The following is a 26272-nucleotide window of genomic DNA, read 5'->3' as shown; positions in this document are numbered from 1 at the left end:
CTAATCTCCGTTGTCAGTTTTGAATCAGCCCGAAGTAGCTGTTTGTTGATTCCCAAGCAAGCTCCGGTCATAAACTCTCCTTCAACATACTTAAATAATAATAAGGTAATGAGTGCTGTGTGCTTCAATCACCTGTAGAGCCTATTTCTTTTATTTTTGGTGCACTTTCGTTTGAGTATTTACAATCATTGTCTTTACATCAAGCTGTACGTGCTTGTCCTTCCCTCTTAGTCATTGAGATAATGGATAGAGGTGTAGGAACATCCTAGAGAGAAATTGGAAGATCAGCCTTTAACACTCCTGCTCTGCAAATAAAACAAACTTCCAAAGCGGTCTTTGAAAGGTGCTACTCATTAAAACCATTGACTGCGTTTCCATTTTTCTCAATTTATAATACTCACAGATGGTGATTAGTCTGATGGCAACAATCAGAGATGCTGCTTGTCAACAGGCAAGGCAAGCAACTGCTTGGGGCGCAATACCAGTAGGGGGCCCCTGAGTGCTCACAAACTTAAAAGCAGCAGCCCAAAATGTGCAAATTTGACAATGACAATAGGAAGCCTTCCTAAGGGGCCCAACATCTGACAGCACGCACTTTTGTTGCCCTGCCAATCGTCGCATGCATAATTGCTGTGAAAACCAGATGTGTGTCAATGAAAGTCAAGAAAAATGAAGAATTAGCTCTCTACAGGAGAGAAAAGGGAACAGGAAAAAAATTGAGGAGGAGTAAGCGTCAGTTGGCAGACATGATGGGGAGGAACACTGGTTGGAGGACCCCCAATCGTTTTTTGCCTGGGGCCCCAACAACCTCTAGAATCACCTACAATCTGGCATATTTAGATATTTATGTCCATCAATGTGCACTGTCCCTATTTTAAATGAATAAAGTATACCTATTATTGAAAATACTTATATCATTAGCCTTTGATTTTCTATATATTGAAAGAAATTGGTGTAATGCAACAGGATATACAAACACCAAAACAAGAGTGAAGATGGGGAAGACATTTATTAAACATTACTGTCATTTTTTTAGCCATTCAAACCTGTAGGAGACATTAAAGGCCTTAACAAGTTGAGGTCAAGGGATGTGTAGCATGAGCTGAACATGCAATTAAGTTGTCCCCCTGCATCAGTTGTCCAATCATTCATTTCAACCTTAGCTTAGAAATAATTAACTTTGGGTTTGCTTCAAAAGCAATTAAAAATATTGCAAGATTGTGTCAGTTGTCTTACAAAAAGGGAACATTCATGAGCAGCACATCCACAGTGCGTTATATACATTTTATATAATAAATTTTCAAGTAACCAAAGCTCAGAGGATCATTCCCTGCCATCCATGAATTCAGAGTCAGAGTCAGAGTTAAAAGAGTCGGCTAGGATTTAACACATTTCCAATCTTTGCACAACTTAACCGTCTATTTTTTTGTAGAGCCAGGAGCAGCACTATGATGAGTGTACCATGGGGGCCACCTGGACTCAGCTTTTTAGGATGGTGTCATGTTGTCATAAGGAGCATAATGAAAAGCCCTGGGATTAGTTTTAAAATCAACAAACGGAGTCAGACAGAGACAACATCTTCAACCAACTTTCTTAATACAGCTGATCAAATCTCCCAGCAGCTGACGGTCAGCTGCTAGAATAAAGAAACCTGCTTTTTTACTTCCTCTTTCTGACATAAAGGACCGACTTGGAGGTTTAGGACAGAACGTTCTGGGGACTCTTTGAGAGACTGTGCACTGGAAAGCTAGACCAAGACCTACATACAACCCCATTCCCTAAAAAGCTGGGACGTCTTGTTATATGAAAGTAGAAACAGAATGTGATGATCTGCATCGAATGATGATGATTGAAACCCCAAACTGAATTGTAAAACAGCACGAGCCTACACATGAAACATGCTTTTGGCATAAAATTCAATTCGGCATTTATTTTGCCCACGTTTCAACATTTGCCATGGTGTGCTTTTGATGTTTTCAATCAGAAATGTGGTTTCAATGTGTTACAAATCTTGTTATCTCCTTTTATTTTCATTTTACGCCATGTCCCAAGTTTTTAGAAAATTGGGTCTAAAGCAGCGGTACCCTATACCCCGACTTTAGACATGATTAACCCCAGCTGTCAATTTTTTTACTAATTCATGTAAGGTGCAACACACTTGTCATTTCCTCTTAACTCTTTAATACTGATTGTGTCTGAGCATACAGGTCTTCATTAAAGAAAAAAAGGTTAAATGTGGATGTTTTCTTGCTTATATCTAAATATGAGTCTCAAAAGTGTTCATCCGCCCCTCAGTAGTGCTGAAGGAAGTTGAAGCCTCCTTCACTTGGTGACTGATCCGCTCGTCAGGCTCTGTAATCTGCAGGTCACACACTGAGAATGGAGTCCTTCTTTCAGGCGTCGTCTCTCTTGTGTAAAAATCTTGTCGTGGCTTTGAAAGGCTTTTATTATCCGCCTGAAATTGAAATGGACACAATTTTCTTCAGTTTATAATTGGAATTAGACTAAGCGTCCTATCTGACACCAAGCAGAACTACACACAGCACATCAAAACTTCCACTGAAAGTTACCAACTGGAGCTGTCATTTTTACACCCAGCCAAAACATTGTGTTGGTAGAAAATGCACCTGTCGTCTTAACACTAATCCTGCTGTTGTGGAAGGGCGCATTAGAGGCACATTGCTGTCTTGAGTATCTTCCTGTTGCTTTTTTTTGTTATATTTATGGGCCAGTTTTGCATTTATTGGACAGGACAGCTAAAGAGAGAAAGGAAATGTTGGGAGGAGAGTGTGGGGCATGACATGCAGCAGAGGGCTGAGGTCAGATTCAAACCCACCACCACTGCGACAAGGACTATAGCCTCTGTACATGGGGTGTGCAACATACTGCTTGGCCCTTCCTGCTCTTAAATACATGCATGCTTTGATTTTTTATTGCAATGTATCGGATAAACATCAGTATCAGCTCCTCAGCCAATAATGTGTCTTGCACCAACATCAGTAGCCATGCGGTATCAGTGGTATCACATCGATTTTAGCTATTATACCTAACTGCTGATTCAGAGAAGAGTTGGACGAATTCTGATTTGTTTTCATGGTCAAACGTGAAAGATAATGTCGGCAGTGTGGGAGTCTCACACTCTCTCTGAGAAAGGGAAGCAAGCAACCTTAGCAGTCGGCTAATTTGTTAAATTAAACATTGGTATTGGTGCTGCTTTTCACAATGTCTCCATCTCTAAAACGTAGTGCCTCTCCTTCAGTGGAATACATTAATCTTTTGTTTGTGTTACATAGTCTGTAATGAGTCATGTTAGTGTTCACTTGTTAGTGCTAAGCTCTGTAAATGCCTTTTGAAGAAATAACTATGAGCTGGCAATGTCTTTCTTTCATTCAGATTTACAAAGTGCACATACAGTGGAACATGCAGCCCTCGCGCTGCCACCTCTTGATTAAAACGCGTGCATTAGCTCATACAGAGTGAAATTGATTTGCAGATAGAACAGATGGGCTGTTATGTCGCTGTCTCCTGTCATCATTGTAAGTCTCTTTCCATTGTGTGCGGAGATTTAAATAAACAATCGAAGCTGCTTTGCCTCATGCATGAATGCGCACAGTGTTTGTGTCAGTGTGTCGACACACTTCTCATTTCTGCGGTGAAGAGTCTGCTGTAGTGGATATAATTGCAATCCACACAGCCCATTATTTCATTCAGTGGCCTGTGTGTGTTCTGTATGTAGGGAATACTAACGATCGAGGAGAAGAATTAAGCTGAGCCTGAGCGGAGTACAATACATACAGACACATCTGGCTTTGAAAAAGGAATAGGAGATGACGCTCTGATTGGTTTGATTGTTTGGTGCGTAACCAAAACCCATGATGACAAAAGAGACTTCATGCAGCCCTCTTGAGCCTTGCAACTTCCTCTGCACCCAGATCATGATTTGCTTAAAGGGGTTGGACATGCTCTAATTTCTGAAGTAATTCAAACGACCCCGGGCTGCGCCAACATGCTGCGCACAAAGTGGTTGATAATAACGCTCTAGAGATAAATAGAAAGAAAACTGAGGAAATTGTATTTGTACCATTTAATGCCCACATAGCCCCTATTTTTATTCACAATGAAAAATCAAGTACCATCTTTATGTTTCATTTGCCTCTTGGGGCAAGCAAACAAATTCTTGTTTTTGTATTTTTTTACTCCTGTGACTCTGAGGGTCCTACCGTATATTATAACATCCCATATGTCTGTCTGCTCCTTTAAACTCCAAACTACTCCACCGATTAAAAATCTTCTCAAAGATTGTAAGCATACCACTCCAATGACTCAACGAGTGAACATGTTAAGGTCAGCTAACTCTAAGCATGCTCTGAACAGTGAATTTGAACTGTTATCATTGAACCTGAGATACAGGATCCCACGTTTGACTTTGGTCAGAATGAAGCACTCTTTTGTACTCCAATCCTTAAAATGAAATGAGGAAATATTCACTCTGTCATTCTGGTCTTTTCTGATGTTATTGGAATAATTCAGCGAAAATGTAACTTCAATCAGCTATCAACATAGTTCATACAGGGTCCTGTGTGTTTTGTGTAATCAGGGGAACAACAAAGTTAAATGAGCTGGCCGGAGTTCAGTCTATTTAGAGTAATAACAACATAAATGTATTTATAATGCACTTTACATTTGAAGCTAATCTCAAAGTGCTACAGTTAAAACAGGAGCATAAAACACAATTTAGCGAAAAGCAAACAATATGAGCAGACAGAGTTAAAAACATGAGCAGAAGAACATCAGCTAAGAGCAGCGGTGATAAAGAAAATGCTAATTTAAAGAGAGAACTATTAGAAAGTTATTTTTCAAAGGGGGTCAGCAGTCTGTGAAGCCCTCAGGTGGTCAGGGGGAGCTCTCCACAATCGTGGGGCGGAAGAGTAAAAGGCTCTGTCTCAACTAGAACAGAACAGAGCAGGTTGGAGAGGGCTAGTTGGAGCACATCAGAGGTTTCTTGTGAGGGTTCGTGAAGTGAGCAGTTCTTTGATGGAGCATTGTATGCACTGATGGGTTAGTAATGAGTCTTTGAATTCAATCCTGAGTGAAACAGGAAGCCAGTGCTAGAGAAGCTGGAGAAAGCACTCCCCAAAGATCACAAGAACTTGCGGTGATGCAAATCTGGCAGTGTAGGATCATACTTGTGCAGTGCCTTCTCAGACACATAGTGGTTCACAGATTTATATTTAAATCAGATATGACATCTATAATGTATTTAACATTTTGCTGCACCTCTGGCTATTCGCTTTTTAAATGTTGAGCAGTGCAAGCTTTCAGGTGATTTCTTTTGTTGTATATTTGATTAGTTTTTTTCTTTTTGGATTTACTTTAAAGTTTAGAGAGGCTGCTTTTAGTAACTATAGGTTAAACATTCTCATCCACACACAACAATATCACTGCAGCAAATAGTGAGGAAAATTTAAGCAGAAAAACAAAAAACAGTTACTTTAAAAGGACGGAAAATCTCCAGAAGAAACTGAATTAAGGCTCCAGGCCCATTTGTGCATGGACAGAGCTACAAAATACAAGTAGTCCAAGTTATTAAATCCGTATGCTGTTATGGGCCAGATAGGCTCGTTTCCTAGGTCCCATTTGGACCGTTTGGTAGGAGGTTTCTGCATCCCGTTCACGCTGGTTTCTTCACCAGATTATTAAGTGAAGGCCAGTGACTCTTAACTAAAAGAGATGGATTACGTAACATATTTTTAAGTTTTAATATGACACTTCATATCAAAGGCTGTGACTCAGCCCGCTCAGACAAGTGATTTGAGATTAATTGGTTGCAATGAGTTTCTGGAACTGTCATAAAATTACACGAGACATTTTTTGCAAGAGAAGGTTGGGGTTTGCAGGTACATTAAAGTTAAATCAATTTGACAAATGTCAGCAGGCAGCATAATAAAAAGGCTCTACAGGAACATTAAAACCAATAAAATGTTGAATAAATATGAAACAATGTGAAGCTAAATTGAGGCGAGATATACTGGAACAATTTACAACTTCAGAGAAAGAAGAGACCAGAGATACTGGAACAACATATACTGTAACTTTACAGGAAGAAGAGACCTCAGATACTAGAACAATGTATAACTTCAAAAGAATAAATCAAACAATGACTGCTAAAACCAACAATAAAGCGAGTGTGTGGGCTGTCACATTATGCAGATGACATGTTGCTCTAAATATCAGCTGCCTCTGATCAGCTCCTGGACTTTATGAAGTAAAGTTCTTCATAGCCAATAGATTTATAGGTTTATGTTTTAAACACATGCCGTCTCCTAAAGTCTTTGAACCAAAGTAAAAAATATCTTTTGATCCTCAAGATTCTGGCCTGAATGTCAATACCAGAAGAGTTATGTTATCATTTACAGAAAAGACGTGTCAGAATTACAAATATTGCACAAACCATTTGCTATTTAGTTAGAGCTACAGCATAAAACATAAATATGACTCTCATATGGATTTCACAATCCATATATTGCTGGGTGGTGTAGATTGAATGCAGAGGAAATGTAATGAGAGCCGAGCGAGATCAATATTCCTGTCTTGAAACGTTTGAAGGAAATATACAACTTTTAGAGTTTAAAGGTTCGTTTAGCATTTCTTCTGTGTATTAATTGAAGAGTGAAAAGTCTAAACAAGAGATTCATTTTATGGTCATTATTTCACTTTGCCTTACTTTCTATCTTAAGAGGACATTACCAGATGTTACATTAGGTCACAATACATTTTACAAGCACTCACATCATCTTAAACACAAAAAAAACACAAATTCTGGAAATGCCATCTTCAGAGAAATCAGCCTGTAAACAGCAGAGTGAGTGTGTGGACTGTCAGATTATTAATTAGTTGTTATTAGGGGCTTGTGAAAAAAAGTTACATAAACATTTTCAGAAGAGGTGTGTCAGAATTACAACTAATGCTAAGATATGTGTATTTATAGAGTTATGTAATGGTAGATATTTTAATTATACAGAATGACTCCCAGATTTATTCACAGTCAATATGTTGATGGTGGTGAAGGTCAAGTAGATGGTATGGTAGGATAAAGGGAAGGCAATTTCCTGCTTAAAGAGCCCATATTATGCCCTTTTTGGGGTTCGTATATTAAATCTATGTACCTACTTTTGTACGTTCACAATAGCTAAAGTCCGAAAAAAGTGTCTGTTTTCATGTACTGCTCCTCCTTGCTCCCTCTACGCTCTGAGTCCGTCAGCTATGCTCTGCTGAGCCCAAACTGCAGAGCCCCACGTGGGCCAAGTCTGCTCTGATTGGTCTGCCGATCCGCTCTGTCGTTATTGATCAGTCGCTCAGCACGGTTCTCGGAAATGTCCCGCCTCTTTTACCATATTGGGAATGCAGCCACTGGCTCCGTCCGAGGGGAGCATAAACATTAGCACCTTAGCACTACTGTGTTACCGCAGGCTACGGCATATCGTGGGCGTGCTACAGAAGTTAATGGCCGTGCAACATGAGCTGCTGGGCTTGCCACAACGAGCCAATGGGCTTAGATCAGCGATCTCACACTGACAATGACGTCGGACTGACAAATTTTTATCGAGGGGGGCTAGAACCGAGCGTTACATGCGGCTAATGCTACAGCTAACAGGAGGACGTAGGAGAAGCTGCGTTTCCGCAGACTTTGAATTTTTGCACATAGATGTGCCTAAACATGCACAGGATACATGGAAAACACACGAAAGAGCATATAAAAGCAGAAAAAGCAGAATATGGGACCTTTAAATTAGAGGTTACTCATAGAAAAGCTGTCTTAGGTTGTCATTAATTAAAGCACCACACTTGTCCATGACACTACTTATTAATATTCTTAATTAACTAATTAAATTGTGCTCATGAGCTATGGATCTATATGTTTATAATAACATATTTGACAGGGTCCTAGAAAAACAATTACATCACTTGGACAAAACTCCTGAAAACATCCTGAAGTTTTCTGGGTGAGCTGCACAAGTGAACCCAAACAGCAGAATTTCTCACTTTCTATGGAGTTTTGGTGACGTTTACTCCCTGTAATCGGTGCATGAACTTAGATTGTATACACTAAACCGTTGCAATATCTGTGCATGTACTGCTGCTTTATGTTTTCTGTTCTCCAGTACTTTTGTTTCCGCTCTTTTGTTGAAATTGTGAAAAATCAACTCTTAAATCTCCATTAAAAGACAGAAATCAAATCAAACAGAAATCACTTAACAGCCTAATGTAAGAAGGTGTAATAAAGTCAAATAAAATATCAATTCAGACTGGTCATACGATTGAATATTGACATCCTTAACCTGGATTTAAGCATGTAAAAAGCTAAAATCTGATTGGGGCATCAGCTTAGCTTGGTGGTAAAATCGCCGGTCCGATCTCTTTTTGTTGGTCCCAGCTTCAGCCATTTGTCACATGTCACCCCACATTCCCTGATCCCTGTTTCCGACTCTATCCACTATCCCGTCATCTCAATAAAGGCATTGACAGCCTTAAAAAACTACCTTATAGTAGCATCAAAACAGCCTACCATAACATAACATAACATTGCCTTGTCTTACCTTTTGTATAAATCAAAATAGATAGATAGATTTACTTTATTGATCCCAAACTGGGAAATTGAGGAAATGAACCCCATCATGCTGCTTCCATCAGGATTCAATGATGCACTTTCATTTTGTTATATCTCAAAATACTCATGCAATTATACACTGAAATTATCCTCACTGCAAAACACAGCCACGTTTATCTTAGCATCAGAGTGTTTGTATTGACAAAACAGTGTCAATGGAATGCTAATAGCATCACCTTGAATTTAATTAAAATAATGTGATAATAATTCCCTGTGAAGACTGACTGCAACGTATCAAAGCCGGGAGTTTCAGTACAGGCAGGATAACACAGGCGCAGTCGACTTTGAAAAGATACAGAGCAGATTGCATCACTCACTGAATATGAATGTCACAGCTCGACACGCTGCATAATGATAGCTTCTACATCAAAACAAACCATTAAGAAAGCTTAATATGACACCAAATAAGCCTTGAAAAAAGCTTCCAATTGTTGCCCACAGAAATGTTGTCATTCTTAGTGTTTTCTGGAGGTATAAATGGCGGCCTTTTCAGGGAGAAAACTGCGATTTAGGCGTCAAATATGTCAAGAGCGCTGATGAGTTAAAAACCTCTCGGCTGTTGAAGACTGATGAAGGCGTGCACTCACTGGTGCTGTAAGTGTTCGAGTGCTCACAGTCTCATTAATGTCTATGAAATCATTCTCAGGGACTGCCGGTCGTATTAACCTTGCCATTTAATGAGTCACACACTCAACAAATGGACAAGAAAAAGGCAATAATTGTGCACACAGCGCGACACTATGCAGAGAGCCTATTCCTGTGGATTCTTTACACTGAAGTGACCTCACACAGCGTTCATAGTTATTTTATAACCCAGTGCTGATGAGATGAGGAGTGAAGGACATGAAATTAAACAAGTGATGGAACTACATGTTGAGGTAACATATCAATCTGTCACATAGACTGTATGAAGATATTATTTACAGTCTATGGTAGATCAACTGTATTTAAGCATGTTGTTGTAGTGAAATGATTACATTCATTTGAAAGATTCAATTAACTGATTTGTTAAATACAGAAGTTTTTTCTAAGTAGCTTTGTTTGAACAAAATGTATTCCTCCCTTAGGAAGCTCCGCTGTAGTTCACCTCCTTGCAGTGAGAACGTAATTAGCAGTTTCAAAGCTGCCAAGGTCATTTTGACAACACTGTTAATGATAGCACTTCTAATTCTCAGTTGTTTGCAAATCCTCTGTCGACATTTGTTTAAAGGAGCTGGAAAGTAACTGGTGTAATTAAGTAAGTTAAGGTTCAATCAATTTTAGCAAAGTAGAAGGAATCTCTTTCGCTTCAGCCGCTCCACAAATGGAGGTCGGTGCTCTCAGAGAAGGACCTAAGAACGTTAGTCCTCTGCATCATATTAAATTGGCCTTAAGTGATTAATTCGTTCTTATGATTTCTTTAGATTGTGCCTGAGAGAAGGAGTCTACTGAATTATATTTTGAAAATTCATGAAATGCAGATTTGGAACGTCAACCTTTGTCTTAACACAGTAGTGAGAAAAACAAAAGTGTGTACCAGAAGCTGCAGGAAGCACTCTGTGGATGTTACCTTGCAGCACCCAATTTATTTTAATACAGTCAGATCACCTTTCCTTAGACCACATTAGCATCATTGAACAGCTCTCACAGTTGTGGTTGAATGAAGTTTTGGCTGATGAACTGCCGCATAATCATCTATTCTCCTGATGACTCTGAAACCTGTTACTGAGACTCTCTGAGGCAGCAAAGTGAACTCTTTTTTTCTGATTGTTCACACCAAGTGTCTGCAGAAACTATGTCCAAAAACTAAAACTGCTTTCTTTGGAGCGTCAATTCAAAGTTTTGGGATCAATCAATATCTGTAATAAAACATTGAAAGAAACTTCAGGCTATATCTCTATGAACAAATACTCCCCTGGACACACTGCTATCTGGTCTTTCAGAAATATGGCACGCTAAACAAAATACACTTTCTCTACATTTTTTAAGATACACTTGTTTGACAGGACAAGGCCCAGAAACACACCAGAAGTTCAGCAGCTTGTGAAGTGAAATAAATCTTCTCTCAGAGGATATTAAGAGGCTTCTTACGAGACGGGCAGTGTGATGAAAAATCAATCCAGAGGAGCTGAGGAGGTGAAAAGGCTCTCAGCGGAGAAGTGCGCAACTTCTTTAGAATTACTTTTGACAAAAAACGATTTATTTTTGATACAGTGATGTAAAGAGCTGCACTCAATCGCTGTAGTTATGATGTAGACTTAAATTGATTTAATTTGAAATCAGGATTATTTTACTCTAAATTATCAACAAGCTTTCAAGGTCACATAATTTCCTCCTTTCCAACAAGTTTAAATAAGTGTCAGAGGTCACAAAAACATGTCTGTGAAGTTTCTTGTTCTAAATTCACTCTGAGCCTGTATTTGATCATACCTATTAACCCTTCTATTTCAGCCCTGCTCAGAACAGGCTGTTTCTGTGTCTGTACCTTTAACTGTAAATGAGCTGTGTCAGACCACGCCCCCTCTTGAAGGGCTTGGGTGTCTCTGGCTTTCTCGCTCCATGTCCTATTGTTTACGGTGAGAAGGCAGACTCAGAGGGAAGAACAAACACCTAGCTGTGGGAGTGTCACCCACCTGGGGGGAGGGGTTACTGCCCTTTGTGATGTAATGAAGGGAAAATCTCCAAACGGCCTGTTTGAGCACACATCTACTGAAAAGTGGAGCAGGGAAAAGATGGAGAGGATGGACTTTTCTCACAATTTGGGAATTTGTAGACAGACAAGAGACACATATAAATGAAAACCCTTTTTTTAACAATCTAAAGCTCTCAGTCGAAAGCACACGGTGCCAAATAATTAAAGGCGGTTTGTTCTGGGCATGATATAAATCAAACCAGTCAGTGTCAGGCTCTTTTGGCTTGCTCACGTATCTCCTCTCCTTCCAGTTTCTCCCTGAACACACACACAGGCCACTTTAAGTATTTTGATTGGAGACTGAAGTGTTATTTACTGAAGCTGCAATATCCGAAACATTCAGTGCTTTTCCAATTATTATTTAAATCTCCAGGTGCCGACAGTATCGGACAGGATCTTACGCCTAGAAAACAGACCCAATGGGGTAGGGCAGGCGCCATTGGACAGAGCAAACCTTGCTGGAGACTGCACATTGCACGCACGCACAGATCCTGTGGCAACTGCTAATTAGCATGCATGATAGAGAGTTTGGTGTCAGAATTGAGCTGGAGTTTTTTTTGTCTGTGCAGGGCACGAGAAGGAATCTCCCTAGGGTGCATCTAAGAGGTAGCTGTGACTGTTTCCTCTTCTTCTGCCATTAGATCAGCCTAATGCTGATAGGACATAAAGCCATCAGGAGGCAGGGAAAACAAAATCTCAACGTCTCACAGCCCACTGTTCTGTTAAAAAAAAATCTATATCAACATGTCATCAAATACACTGATATTTAATTCAGCAGTAGGATTCCTGCTGTGTGTAATGAGCTGAGTGGAAGTGTGTTGTGAATTTAATCGGTCAATGCTTGCTTTCTGTTTCCTCAAGATACGTGTTTACTTCAAGCCAATGAAAGAATCCAGAAAGACACATTTTTTTAGGTACAGATTCAGGCTCCATGATTTGAATGAATGCCACACACAAACCTTTCTGTAGTCAGATGCTGTCTGCTTGTGGTCATATTGCCTGAAGGGATTGGGACGAAATTCTTCCTCGTCCTCCACTCTCAGTCTTGGAATGGCCGTCATCGGGCGAATAACCCCGGGCTTCGTCTGACAGTTTGATGACAGAGAAAAAACAAATTATCCCAAGTCTTCGTGCTGAACTTCATATCACTGTGCAGACTCTCTCATACTCCTTGTGTGTGTGTGGTTGATATGGATAAAGGTCCATTCATCCAATCAGCCAACAATCCACCCACCCACACTTTACTTTATCAGTGAGGCAGTAGTAGCCTTGACCCTACTATAACTGAGTTTTTACCTTTTTAGTATCCATGAGCTTTCTGTCCACACCTGTAGATTGGTTCAGGCTGGATAAAGATGCCTGGGGGAAAAACACAATATCAAACATAAACAGAACCATTAGGGTCTGAAATACTGATGAAATAAGTTAAGTTGTTTCATGTAAAAACTCTTGTAAACATGGAGAACATGATTTCAATATTGCAAGTGTTGCTGTATGCAGGAAAGGAGTCTGTGTGGACGGCAGAAGGGAGAGATAGTGAACCAAACGTAAGTCATCTAACAATTCTTTCATTTCTATAAAAATATATCTACATTCATACAAGTGCAGACTGATTTCCTGCATAAAGTAACTAGCTCTTGGACAGAAGTATAAGAACTGTTAAAGTCAACATGTTTGGAAAAGTATAAGAATTTCTACATCACTGTCATTCTGTGCAAAATCCCACACGGAAAATAAATAAATAAATATTGTTTTTTAACATATTTGGCTGATGACGGTCGAACCTGTTTGTTTTGTTTTTTGCAGTTTTCACCCCTTAAAGAGTAAGTCTTTATTTTTTGAGACCGCATCAACCATAAGGAGAAACCTTTGAAAGAACAAACCTCCCTTTGGAAACTCTTAAACTTCACCATGCGAGTCTTTGCAAATGATGAAATGTTGCTTTTTAACTGAATCTAGAACTCAAAGTGAATCAGAGTGAATAAACAAACAGTCAGTTTGTTTGTCTCTTTGGCCCTGCAGGGTGAGAAACCTTCAGATAAACATTAGCTATTTCATTCAGCAGAACTTTTACTCACATATTTGGTTTCACGTCCCAAGGACTTCAGAGATGATGAATTGTTCTGCCGGAAGAAAAGAAAAGAAACAAAACAGAAATGATTGGACACAAGCTTAAAGCGAGGTCAAATACGTCAATGATGAAAGCACTCGTCTGCTATTTTGAAAATGTGTGACAAAAATGACTGAAAAGAAGAAAGAGAGAAGAAAACCTTGGTGGATTTGATTCAGTTATTGAAAACATCCAATCACCTTTCTTTGGGCACCTTTAGCACCCAGTTGTTAATGTCCATAAAAAAAAGCCTTAAAAAGTGTTTGCAATTTACACATTTCATCCCTTTGCTCTTGCCTCCGGGGTCCAGACAAGAATCTTATTTTATAATACACATCACACTGACAGCAGTGCACACATACTCCTTTATACACACACACACACACACACACACACACACACACACACACACACACACACACACACACACACACACACGCGCACACACTCACACACACACTAGTTTTCCGATGGAGACCAGGGGTCCTTTGATGAATAATGAACACATGTATTTTCGTTTCTTGTGCCGTTGATTAAACAGACAGAATTCACTTTTATCTCACTTCCTGTTTGTGTTGCAGTAAACAGAGAGAGCTAGATGTTTCATGGGCCTGAAGGTTCACACTGCTTTGCATTTTTATTCTTTTTACTTGCTTGTTTATTTTTGTTTTAACACGTGTGGAGTTTAAAGACACGGCCCCTGGTACAACTGATTACATCTTTGGTCATCTGATATTCACTGAAGCTGTACATTAACACACTAAAGAAACACCAGATGATGAAATGTTGTCCCTATGTCTGTAAAAGCCCTCTTTGTGTTATTTCTACATGTTCAGCCGTCAGATATCAGATTCACCATGACATGAAGCAACACTTAACATCATGCAGATCACACAATTCACCATAAAATCTAAGAAAACTGAAGGGATCCAATTTTTAGACAGGTTCTGACCAGATTAAATGTAATTATATGTATTTTCTTTAACTATTTAAGTGTTTTTAAACTGGTTTTAGACCTGAATAAGAGCACAAATGTTTCTCTAAGATGTATGATAAGAGCTTGATGTAAGGCGAGTGATCCTTTGCTTTGTGAGATTGTCTTTTTTTGGTGATTTGATCAAATATGAGCTGGTCAAACTTTTTTTTTTGAAGGATACTAAAAAACCTTTATTAGAAATAAATCTATTCCTGGTCATTGTACAGGTTAATCTAAAATGTCACTACTACATGATTACATTTTTTTATGTTTGAATAGAACACTTTGTCCCAAGTAAAAAGATTGAAGAGAATCTCATCTCCATCCAACCTCGGGTGAAAAAATGAAGCCATTAAGGAAGTGTAAATGGACCTCACCGTGCCCTTTGCCCGCCTCAGCACCATGGGGGGCAGAGCTTTCAGCTGCTCTGCTCCCCAGCTCTGGAACTCTCTGCCACCGGACATTCGCAATATTGACTCTCTCCCCATCTTCAAATCCAGACTCAAAACCCATCTGTTCAAGATCGCCGACTCACTCTAACATTTTAACTGCAATTACACTGTCCAAAATTCAATTTCTTTATTGTATGCTGTTTTTGTTATCCATCGCTGTTTTTAAAAATGTTGATTGTTGTACAGTGTCCTTGTGTGTCCTGAAAGGCGCTTATAGATAAAATGTATTATTATTATTATTATTATTAAATAGCTGCAGTTCCTCGAAGGTCCACTTGAGGCTGGCTGGACACTGAGACCCTTTTTCCCTTCTATACCCACAAAAAAGTGATTAAATCTTTTGCTTTGTTAGCTCATTAGATAGTTACGGAGCCCCTAAAGTCACATAAAAGAAAAGAAAATGTCACTTGTGCACACAAATTACTCATGGGAATAAGATCTTGTGTGCCCAAGATAATATTTTGTACACACAAGTTAATAAACTTTTGCCCACAACACATGTCTTATATCTTTACATCAGTCCTGTCAACGACCTTAAAAAGATCCAAACTTCACCTGCAGTCCAGTGTTGGTGCTTGTTGGCCTGGAGGGCTGTGGTGACTGGGAGCCTTTGCTCTTATAAGATGCAAACAAAAAAACAAGTATTAAAATTACAAATCAACATTTGTACTTAGCAAATTGTGTGTTTTGATTATTTCACTCACTGGTGGAATGGAATCAGCCAAAACCTCATCAATAACGGCGTAAAGTTCCTCTGACTCCTGCCGGAGCTGGGAGGGCGAACGCATCTAAAAGAATGACAAAATTATTGATGTGAGCTCTTTGTCTTCTGAAACATCTGCAGGGACAACCAGCGGAGGTGTGTGCATGTGATACCTCAGCGTGTGTGTCTGCAACACCTCCGTCCAAGGTGTCGTATGGACTCTCTCCTCGCTCTACCTGCTCGTCTATGGTCTGCGGAAGCAAAGCAGAGGAGACACATGAAGCTCAGAGGAAAAAGCGTTGCTTACATATTCAAGCAGTTTGTGCTCTTTACAAGCAGCTCTCGCTTCTGCAGCTTGAAAAGTACCAGAGACTCAGCATGAATATCGACATGTTTTTCATGTCCATGCCTGCCTCCAGGCTCTTTCATTTGGTTTATCTATCCCCTTTTAATGAAAATAGTTTCCCTTGTTTTTTTAAGCGTGACCAGTTTTTACAATTACCATTAAAGACTTTCTACACGGTGTCTTAAAGGCCTGATAAGTGGTCACATGTGGTTAATCTTTTTCTACAAAGAATACATGCTATCTGTAAAGCTTCAGTCTTAATTCCAACTTTCATTGCTCACATAATGCTGAACATTGCAACATTTGCAGGATACACTCATAAGGACTTCATGTGAGGAATTAGTGGGATTAGATACAAACGAGTGAACTCACCTGCTGATCCAACAGGAGGGTGTTTGTCGGAATAGCAGCAAGCGATTTGTAACTCAGTTTGATCTTGTGTGTCTGGAGTTAAAGGATGAAGAAGAGCAGAAAAACCACAAGTTTGATTTCATAATCCTGCATTTTATTAAGAGATTTCTAGAAATGTATTATATGTGTTTTGCATTTCTCTAGGCATGCTTTATCTGTAACTGCCACTGGCTGCTAATCATGCAAAACAGTCACACTCCAGACCCCTGCGAGACGCCCGAGAGCAATAATGACGTGTCTGTCTGCTTCAACAGCTCAGGAGACTTTCACATTGTTGCTGCTGAGACGGCTCATTTGACTGGCTGTAAATGTCGAAAAGTTTAGTTACAAACAAAAAGGTTTCACAGAAGTGGCGGTAACCTCTTGGTTTCCAAAGTGAAGCCAATGTGGCTTAAACATGCATCTAACGGCCAGCAGGAGGCGACTAAACTGATTGTAAAAAGTGGTACTTCTTTTTTCCCAAGACTATTTTTCTGTGACTGAGTGTGGTGTGTATTTAGTAAACTATGTTCCCATTTTAACAGGGGCGTATCCAGACTTTTAGGACTGGGGTGGCCCGACTTGCGACATGAATTGAGTGTACGCCCGCATGTGTCAGAATAGTATTTAGGTTCCCTTTCTGTCTCCACTAATCAAATTTACCTTAACTACTCCCCTTAAAGTGTCATACAGCTGGTACATTAAAAGGAGCCTATCACCAAATTGCGGTGATATATTAGTCTTAAAGCATCATTTATTGAGGATTTAAAAATGTGTTGTGTGTCCTATTTCACATTTTGAAGTACAGACAAAGGGAACATTGAAATGCTTAGGAAGCGAGCGCCTAGCGGCCTGTTGCGACTTGTGATTCACCCAAAACTGTTTATTTTTAGCACACAGACAAATAAGTTACGACTCTGAAAAGATAAACTTCTGGTTAAAGATTTTGAAATGACACCAAAGGATGGTGATTCAGGTTTCGGGTTTGGGGGGGGGGCACCCCTGGCCAACCCCTGGCTGATGGCCACGCCCCCATGTAATGAGGCTGTAGTCCTCAAAGTGGCTACCAGGGTTAAAGTCCCATGTCCCGTCTGTCATTCCTCATTCTCTCTACTGATTTCCAACTTTATCCACTGTCCACATCTCAAATTGTCAAAAGCTCAAAAGTGAAATGAAATTGAAAAATTTAGTCTTGTTCAATCATTGAGTGCATAACTGAACCTGCTTTTCAGAAGGGTGGACATTATTGTGGTATAAGTTGTTGTTTTTGATTGATCTTGTAATATTCCAATTTGTTTGAGACACTGTATCTTTGATTTTCATGAGCTCTGAACTGTAATCAACAAGAATAAAACAAGGGCTGCCTTTCATTGCCAAGTCGCTATACCACAGCAACCAGTCAACAGGTAAATGGATGTAACATTGTGTATCCTCCCTGTCATCCGAATATGGTCATGCTGGATAAAAAAAAACAACAAGATGGTTACCACCAAAACACAAAACTTAAGGCTTCCACTTTGTCGATCTCAAACAAATAGCTGAACTCATCATCCACTTCCTTTTCAGCCTCATTTACGTCAACTCTTCACGCTAACAGGCATGAAAACTAGAAGACCCTGATGTCCAACAACCTATATTTCATTGCATGCACAAAATTGATTGAATTCCCCTGAGTTCATGTAAAGATTTCATGCAGTGTTACATCACTTCAAGCTGTAATATCTGCTCTTCAAGATAGAATTTTAACAAGCTGCATGGATTTTTAAGCCAAGGATGACTCACTCTTGCTACCACATATGACTTCTCAGATATGTCAATCGTCGACTGTGAGCAAGATGCAGAAAGAGGGTAAGAAGTCTCTATGAAGAGATCTATGACACTGGATGTGTCAAAGGAAAAGATAATCATATCTAATATTAGATATGATATCTAAAAGTGACTCCCCACCTGTTATCCTGCCAGCTAGAGATGGGAAATCTGTTTATAACTTCAAAGCGTGAGAACACATTAAATAACATCCTTAAACAAGTCATGCATACGGCAGGCAGAGCGGCTACCTTTCTTTTTTTACCATCCCTGTCACTGCAGTCTGATATTCCACTCCCCGGCCTCGGGGAGGGTGTGGAGCGCAGGGAGAGAGGGGGAGACGGGGAGAGGCTTTTGACCGGCGGAGCAGGAGAGGGCGTAGGCGTGCGAGAGCAGGCAGGTGATGGCCATCCGCTGAAAATGATGGGTGTGTAGCGCGAAGGTGACAGGAGACAGGAGTGAGATGTGTCTGATTTGGCACTTTTGGAATTAGAGCAGCTCCTCTCTGGCTCACACCTTCTCGCGGTGTTTTCTGAAGGGTGGTAGGGCGATGCAATGTCGGCGCCGGTGACGCCGGGTGAGTGTGAGTGGGAAGGCTGAAGCGGCGGTGGAGAAAGGCAGACAGGTGGAGATTTCAGACAGTGAAGCCTCGAGAGAGATGAACTGTGTGGTGAAGGAGTCCATTTCTGGGGAACGGCGCTCTCTTGGATCTTAATTAGTTTAGGGGACAAGGAGATGAGTTTTTTAAGGTTATTATCCTTGTTGCCCTGGCCGTACATGTGGTTGTTGTCTAGCTTCGGCTCGGGGGAAATCGAGATGTGTGTGTGTTGCAGTTTTCTGTTAGCTGCAGAGTCAATTTCTTCACCCCGCGGTGGAGAAACAGATTTAAAATTTGAGCAAAATGCAGGCAGCGGAGCTCGTGGAAGTGTGCTGCTCTTCTCTGCCAGGGGTGAAATAACCTGCTCCCATGTAGGCACACTCTTTAAGTGATTTTTTTCTGAGCACGTCTTTGCTTGAGTCTGAGAGTTTGATATTGTGCTGAGCTCGGGTGGAGGAGAAGTGATGCATCTATTAAGCTCCCTGTGACTCTGACTATCTATGGACGCAGACGAGGAGAAGCGGGAGGAGAACTCCAGGGGGATTGAGGCCACGCTGGAGGCTGCTGAGCAGGCGTTGCAGAAGGACAGGGTCACAGGGTTAACAGGCCAGCAGGGGGTGTAAGGCCTCTGCAGGGTCGAGGACAGGACAGGAAGTCGGCCTTTTCTCAGGATGGCAGTGAGGAGGGAGAGCCGGGTGAGAGGAGGCCGGTGCCGGGGAACAGGAGGAGGGGACTGGGGACAGGCGGAGGAGGAGGACAGGCTCTCGCAGGAAGAGAAAGGGGTTTGAAGCAGACTAGAGCCAGGGGCGAGAAAGTGCCTCTTTATCTGGACGACAGCGGGAGAGAAGACGCCCGAGAGGACGGAGGAGCAGGGGGAGACAGTACGGCTGAAGGAGGACGGAGACATCGCAGAGGAGAGCCGCACAGCCGACCAGCTCTTGTCTCTGTCCGAGCCCTCCGAGAGGATAGACTCTCTGGAGGAGGCCAGGGTGGGGAACAGGTCTGCAGAGTTTGTGGGGCTAGTTCTGTCCTCTGAAACTCTATTTACAAAGCCACCCGAGCTAACCTCAGAGAGTCCAGAGTTATCACGGCACTGCCACTGGGAAACGCCCCCGTGTTTATAAACAGCTGTTGCCATAGAGGCAGTCCCGGGGGCTTCGTGGTGGGTTGTATTTTCAGACTCAGTAGAGGCTGAAGGGGACTGAAGATCCCGTGACAGATTTAACTGAAAAACAAAAACAAGGTCTTCATTCAAAAGTTAGACTAGTTTTTAATTGGGGCTTAGTCGGACTTTCACTTCAGATTCTCAAAAGTCAAACCTGCAAATTACTATTTTATCGAGTTTCTGTCAAATTAATTTAATTTGTGTGAGACTAGAAAAGGACTTTGATGGAAAAACTGTCCAGCACTGGGTGAGAAAGCTGGAAAAACTAACTAAACCAATTACGGAGTCAAAACCAACTTTTTCATTTTTAGTTTTACTTTTTTTACATTCTAATTTGACTGTCAGATTCGATAAGCAATGAATGTTGTCCACACTGGAGAGTCACTCCAGTTTCTAATTAAATCCCCAGAATGTATTTGATTCCTGAAACTCATCATTCACTAATGGGAGAAAAAAAATGGACCCCTTATCTCACGTAATTAGAGAAAAGGATGTTCATAAGAACACAATCTTTTCTGGCATTTATAAGATAAGCAGCTTATAATTACAAGATCCTGCACCAGCATGGGTACATCTTGAATGCATGTAGACATGAAAAGAAGGCAGACAGAGTGTGCTGCAGCATCGCCCCCCAATCACTCACATTAGGGCCATTAGGTGAATGCCTTTCACTGGTTGGGTATATTAACCAAGATGTGTGATAGTTTTTTGTTTGTTTTCTATAGCTTAATTTAATAATCCTTCATCCAGTGATAACCTCTGTTTTCCATTTGTACGCACATGTTGACTTGTTACAGAGAGCTTTTCAACTGAATCAAAGTTATCCAAGATGTCTGATCATCCTGTCAGACATAACAAGATGTTTCCTTAGAATATGGAGTTTTCATTTCATTTTTTATTTATTTTTTTACAAACTTTTTAACAACCTCTGAGAGAGGCAGAGGGAGTTCATTCTGATGAGCGAGAGTTAGTGAGTTTGCATTCACGCAGAGAAGTGCAGGCGCAAGAAAGAAAAACTTTCATTTGATCATCCGTCCTGAACCAGTGAGGTGTGTAAACAACACTGCAGACTTGGAGTCTGCATCGATCCCCTTGAGTGTGCCTGATTTTAAGAGGTGCTGCATTACCCTCTGCATCCCTACTTCCTGTTTCTCTGTGCATCTGAAATGCCTCCATGCCGGCTCAGGATCTCTGAATAATTCTTATTTGGGGGGTGAGGGATCCAATTTTTATTTCATGTGGTGCAATGCAGTGTGTTGCCATACTTCATCATGTACGGGGACTTCAAGTGTATATTTAAGGCACAGCCAGTTCAACACACACACACGCACGCACGCACGCACACACACACGCACACGCGCGCACACACACACACACACACACACACACACACACACAGTAGTATTCAACCTCTTTTAATTTTTCTACATTTTTGTCATATTAAAACTTAATTTAGGTTTTTTTTTCTGGGATGGACCAACACAAAATGATCCATAACTCAGAGGTAGTAACTTGGAATCGAAAATATTTTCCAAATGAGGAGAAAGCAGCTCTTCTCTTTGAATCAAGTGACCAAGATCAGATTCAACCAGCTGCCTTCAGTTTAACTTGTGCTCCCAGAAGATGTTTGCTTTTTGGCCTTTTAAATCAAACAGTGAAAAGTTAAAAAAAAAGTATTTTTAAATTCCTAGTTGTATCACTGTGAAAGACAAGAGGTTAAAAACTAATCCAAACACTCTAAGCTTTTTGTCATAGTTTCCATGTGACATTGAGTGTGTCCGTGTTGTACTCACTTGAGATTTTGTCCCCAGTTGGATTGTGTTTCCTGCTCCTCCCTCCTCACAGTCTCTGATAAAGACTTTCTCCGCTTTGAAAATCGACATGGTCTCCTCGCTCGTCTCCTCATGGGACACTGCGACGTTCTGTCAGGAGAAGAACATGAAGCAAAATGTTCAGCAGGAACTGAGCGAGTGAAACCCGAGAAATCCCGAGGTGAACTTCAGCGAGCCTGTCTGAGCTCAGGGGTGTGTTTGGTTTCACCACATGCCCCACACATATAATTCACATGTACGCGCACATGTCCAGCTGACGTTTTTTTAGCACATGCCTCGTATGCAGAGCTGGATAACTGAGGAGAGGCCCGAGTACACAGAGAAGCACATAAGCAAGATGTTTTCTTTGAAGAGTTTGTGAAGCTATAACTCAAATCAGAAGCTGGTATTGTTGCAATCTGATTGTATTTTTTTTTTAAATCTATTTATGTCTTTTTATCTTTAAGCATTACCGTCTGCTACAGTGTCTTCTTTTAAACTACCAGGGGAATTTGCAAACTTTTCCAAATCCACCAAACTACTGAATAGGAACACCGCATATTAAGACCTTTAGACAGACATGAGTTTTTTTTTTAAAGGTTTATTTTAGGCTTTTTAAGTTGCACAGTGGATAGAGTCAGAAATCAGGGAGAAAGAGAGTGGATGAATGGCATGCAAGAACGGAGCCACAAGTCGGATTTAAACCCGAGGCTGCCCACTTGGAGGACTAAATCCTCTGTGCCAAAGCCCCCTTCAGCAACCAATGGGTGACATCACTCAGGCTTCATCTTCTTTTATCTACAGCCAAACACAATCTCTCCGTGCATAGCCATCTGAGGTTCTTTGTCCGGAAACTTTAACCATAAACAAAGATGGGAATAAACTAGATATACAGTAAATATTTTGTTACTTATATCTACTTAAGTAGAGTTTCCTGTGCCTTTTGAAGCTCTTCTTATTTTGCTTCTTTGTGTCCCAAGCTCCCAAAATCATGGCGGATTTCAGTCTATATGTATTTGACAATTGCTCATGGAAGACAAGATTCATTGGTGTATTTTTCAGAGGAAACATGATGGAAATGATGTTAAAAAAACATATAAGAATGACACAGTCGAGTCACAGTCAGTCAAGTGAGAAACTCACAGAACAAAAGGTGAAAAATGAGGTGTCTGTGAGCGTGACGCAAGCAGAACATCACAGATGAACACTCATCAACATGTGAGCACATTGAGACCAGCAAGGCTTTTCTTTTTTACCCTTTGGAGCAAGATGTACGTTCTTTTTATTAAAACTGAAAATGTAATGTCGTTTTGAAATGAGGATGATTGGAGTGTAAAAGTCTCACAAATGTGACCTGATGATCAGTTAGCTTTGAAAAGAGACATCCTGTATGTCCTTCATGGTTTACTTTCTCTTTCATCACCATTCATTCAATGAACACATTTCAATTCATCTCTGTCACTTTTACTTCTGTGCAAAGGTTGAATCTGTTCTCCTACTTTTACCAGAGTCCTTTTTTCCCCGAGGTATCTGTGCTGCTAATTATTCTATTTCTAATGATGAGAACGTCATTTGAGTTTTTCCATCATTTTTAGAGTTTTTTTTAAATAAAAAAAGAAAAACCATCTTGTTCAACTCCAGCTCTTTTCATTACCGAATCCAAAAAATCAAATCAGATTTAAGTAAAAGTTTGAGCTTTGAATCCGTCCAAAAACCAAAAGACACAAAATAGATGAAAAATGAAACTGACATTGAAAACTGATAGATAACTCTTAATGAAGCTGCTGCTGCTCGATTATGGCAAAAATCCTCATCACCATTATTTTGATTGATATACAGATGACAGTTATTAAACATGATTACTCATTGATTTTACAACTTCGCATGAATTCATCAGACTTAAACACTCTGAACACTTTCAAAAAAACAAGCAATACATGAAAACAACCCAAAAGTATAGAAATATATACAAATACTAATAATTAATAAATACATAAAAATAAACTAACTGTTTTTCTGGTAGTGGAGATTTTCTCTTGTGGCCAAAACATAAAAACTAACACATTGAAACATTTACCACACATGACAAAAACTATGATCAAAACATTGAAGCAAGCTAATCTGTTTGTTTGTGTTTTTTAAAGATTTATTTTTAAAGCCTCCATTGCAACGACAGTGGACAGAGTCTGAAATCAGGGTGAGAGAATGGGGAACAACATGCGGGAAAGGAGCCACAGGTGGGATTCAGACCCGGGCCACGCACCCAGAGGTCCACAGCCTCCGTACATGAGGCGCGCGCAACAACCACCACGCTACTGGTGCCCCACAAGGTCATCGTTTAATCTTGATTATCTCGTGTTCTTGATTGTGGGAGGACAAAATCGAAACTGAAATTGAAACATGATTCTTTCCACAGCCTAAACTGATCAACAATCTCATATGATAAACACAAACTAAAAACTTAAAGAGAAGGTTGTTTTTGTTTCCAGACACTAAATTAAGACTGCCAGCTAGCTGTAATTTTATACTAAGCTTGTGTATCAACAACATTATATATTAAAACATCATTATGTAGGAATTTGGTTTGATGCACTTTGGCGCCCACCAAAGGTCTCTGAGTGCAACTGCACTGTCGTAGGTCTCATAATGTTACTCTCCTCGACAATGTGCGTTTGTTTACAAGCAGAGGGTAGTGAAGCCGGAAAACCTGGGATATAACTCGGGTTAGATGACTTTCTGTATCCGGTAAAGCTGCTCAACATGAGACAATGAAGACACAGATGACGGTACAGCCTAACGTTAAGTCACAGTCTCTTCTAATCATTTCTGCAGAGATGCACGATCTGCTTCTTGCTCGGTCATTTTCTCATTTTATCTGCTTGGATTCACCCGTCGCCGTCGTGTTCCTCTTTGCCTCAGCCTTTGTATCGATCAATCACCAGAAAATTTGAAACTACATTTCCAGGTATTTGGCCCAAAGATTCAGCCCAGTGTGTGGATATAATCCCAACAGATTTGATTTATATGCATGAGCTCAAATAAAGGACATTTTCCCTACATCTATACCTAATACATGTGACATTTAAGAGAAGCTTGACAGGGGAAGTGAGTATGACAAGAGTCATTACTGATATGAACTCCCACATTTATGATAATTTTGATCCTAAATATATATACCTGACATTTGATTATGGCACCCTTCAGTTTTCTTGAACCCATTCGTCCTCAGTGCTTTTCTTATAGCTCACTGATAGGCAGTAATCCTAAAATTGGAGGCTGCCAGAATGACACTTATTCCAGGAACAGCAAATGGTAGCTCATGACATCATGATCATCACATGCCAATTTTCAAGAGTGGTTATATTTATAGCTTAGATTTGATGTACAGTGAGTCATAAGGTGTGTTTCACGGGTAAACAGGAAGATGTGACTCTGCAGCACTGAACATGAGATCATGAGTATGTTCTTCTTCTTTTCTCTAGGCCGTCCGTCCATGTAAACATGATGTAAACACGGCTCTGACAACAACACAGCCAGAAAACTTGTTGTTCTCACTCATTGTTGACAGTCATGACTCAGAGACATTTACACAGGATATAATTGATTTCTGCTGTATTTATGTGTGAAATGTCACACAAGCCTTTAAGCAAACATGCTGTACTTTAATTTAATATATGTAGGATCTGGAGGGGAAGTAACTAAGTAACCAAACGTGGTCGTTGAAAAGAATCCTGGTGTCTCAGCGTCATTCAGAACGATCACGACACAACTCAGAAGGCTCACGATTACAATTGCTGCTCATTAGTTTCACTAAGCACCACTTCTTGAGAGTGTAGATGAACTGAATGTTTCAGAGTACCTGCTGTCTCTCTTATTCCGTCCCTTTTGATGAACTGAAGCACAAAGAGATGAGTAGAAACATGAAGAAACCGTGTGGCCTCGAAACAAGAAGATAATTAGGCAGGCTGGCCCTGAGAGCTGTCCCTTATACTCTAAATCAATAGTGGCCAATCAGAATGCATGCTGGTAATGATCACTTGTGGCTACATGTACCGATTTAAAATACTGCACATGTACATATGTTGTGTGGGCTGCTCTTACTCACTGTCTATTGATGAGCTGCAGGCTCTCACGTGATTATCTACATCCTTCCCTGTGGAATAAATACAAATAGAAAATGTGTTGCCTCTCAGAACTAAACTGCGACATGTAAATACGTCAGGATGTCACTCACTCTGACCTCAAAAAGCTGTAATTACGTTGTGGATTACTGTCAAACCAACAGAAGTGTACACAAGATGCAAGAATGTGGTGCAAGAATGCATAATGAGCACCACAGTGTGTGTGTGTGTGTGTGTGTGTGTGTGTGTGTGTGTGTGTGTGTGTGTGTGTGTGTGTGTGTGTGTGTGTGTGTGTGTGTGTGTGTGTGTGTGTGTGTGTGTGTGTGTGTGTGTGTGTGTGCATTCATGGCAACAGTCTGAGTGGTCAAACAACAAGAAAGGTGCTCTCAAAGCCTGGTTAGAAATAAATTGTCCTGTTTTATGTGGTGGTACTAACACAGAGATGAAAATGATTT

General features: G+C 40.5%; 1 protein-coding gene across 4 annotated transcripts in view; it reads right to left on the bottom strand.

Annotated features, from left to right (window-relative positions):
* Nucleotides 1-990: 990 nt before the first annotated feature.
* mlip (muscular LMNA-interacting protein) overlaps nt 991-26272 on the bottom strand; it is a 36450-nt gene continuing 11168 nt past the window's right edge. For 3 of the 4 annotated variants that reach the window (XM_029281399.2, XM_065959635.1, XM_029281400.2), the window contains exons 3-12: nt 21679-21807; nt 18374-19945; nt 16299-16370; nt 15754-15831; nt 15582-15665; nt 15433-15492; nt 13418-13462; nt 12636-12698; nt 12299-12424; nt 991-2455 (exon numbers count right to left, since the gene is read on the bottom strand). In XM_029281399.2, the coding sequence (XP_029137232.2) occupies nt 2258-2455; nt 12299-12424; nt 12636-12698; nt 13418-13462; nt 15433-15492; nt 15582-15665; nt 15754-15831; nt 16299-16370; nt 18374-19945; nt 21679-21807 (2427 nt within the window). In that variant the 3' untranslated portion in view covers nt 991-2257. Of the gene's footprint in view, nt 2456-12298; nt 12425-12635; nt 12699-13417; nt 13463-15432; nt 15493-15581; nt 15666-15753; nt 15832-16298; nt 16371-18373; nt 19966-21678; nt 21811-26272 lie in introns of those variants that run through there. The other variant, XM_065959636.1, reaches the window with a different exon arrangement.

The sequence above is a fragment of the Labrus bergylta genome, chromosome 10 (genome assembly GCF_963930695.1).
Source record: "Labrus bergylta chromosome 10, fLabBer1.1, whole genome shotgun sequence".
NCBI classification, from domain to species: domain Eukaryota; kingdom Metazoa; phylum Chordata; class Actinopteri; order Labriformes; family Labridae; genus Labrus; species Labrus bergylta.
This window is presented reverse-complemented; position numbering and strand designations above follow the sequence as displayed.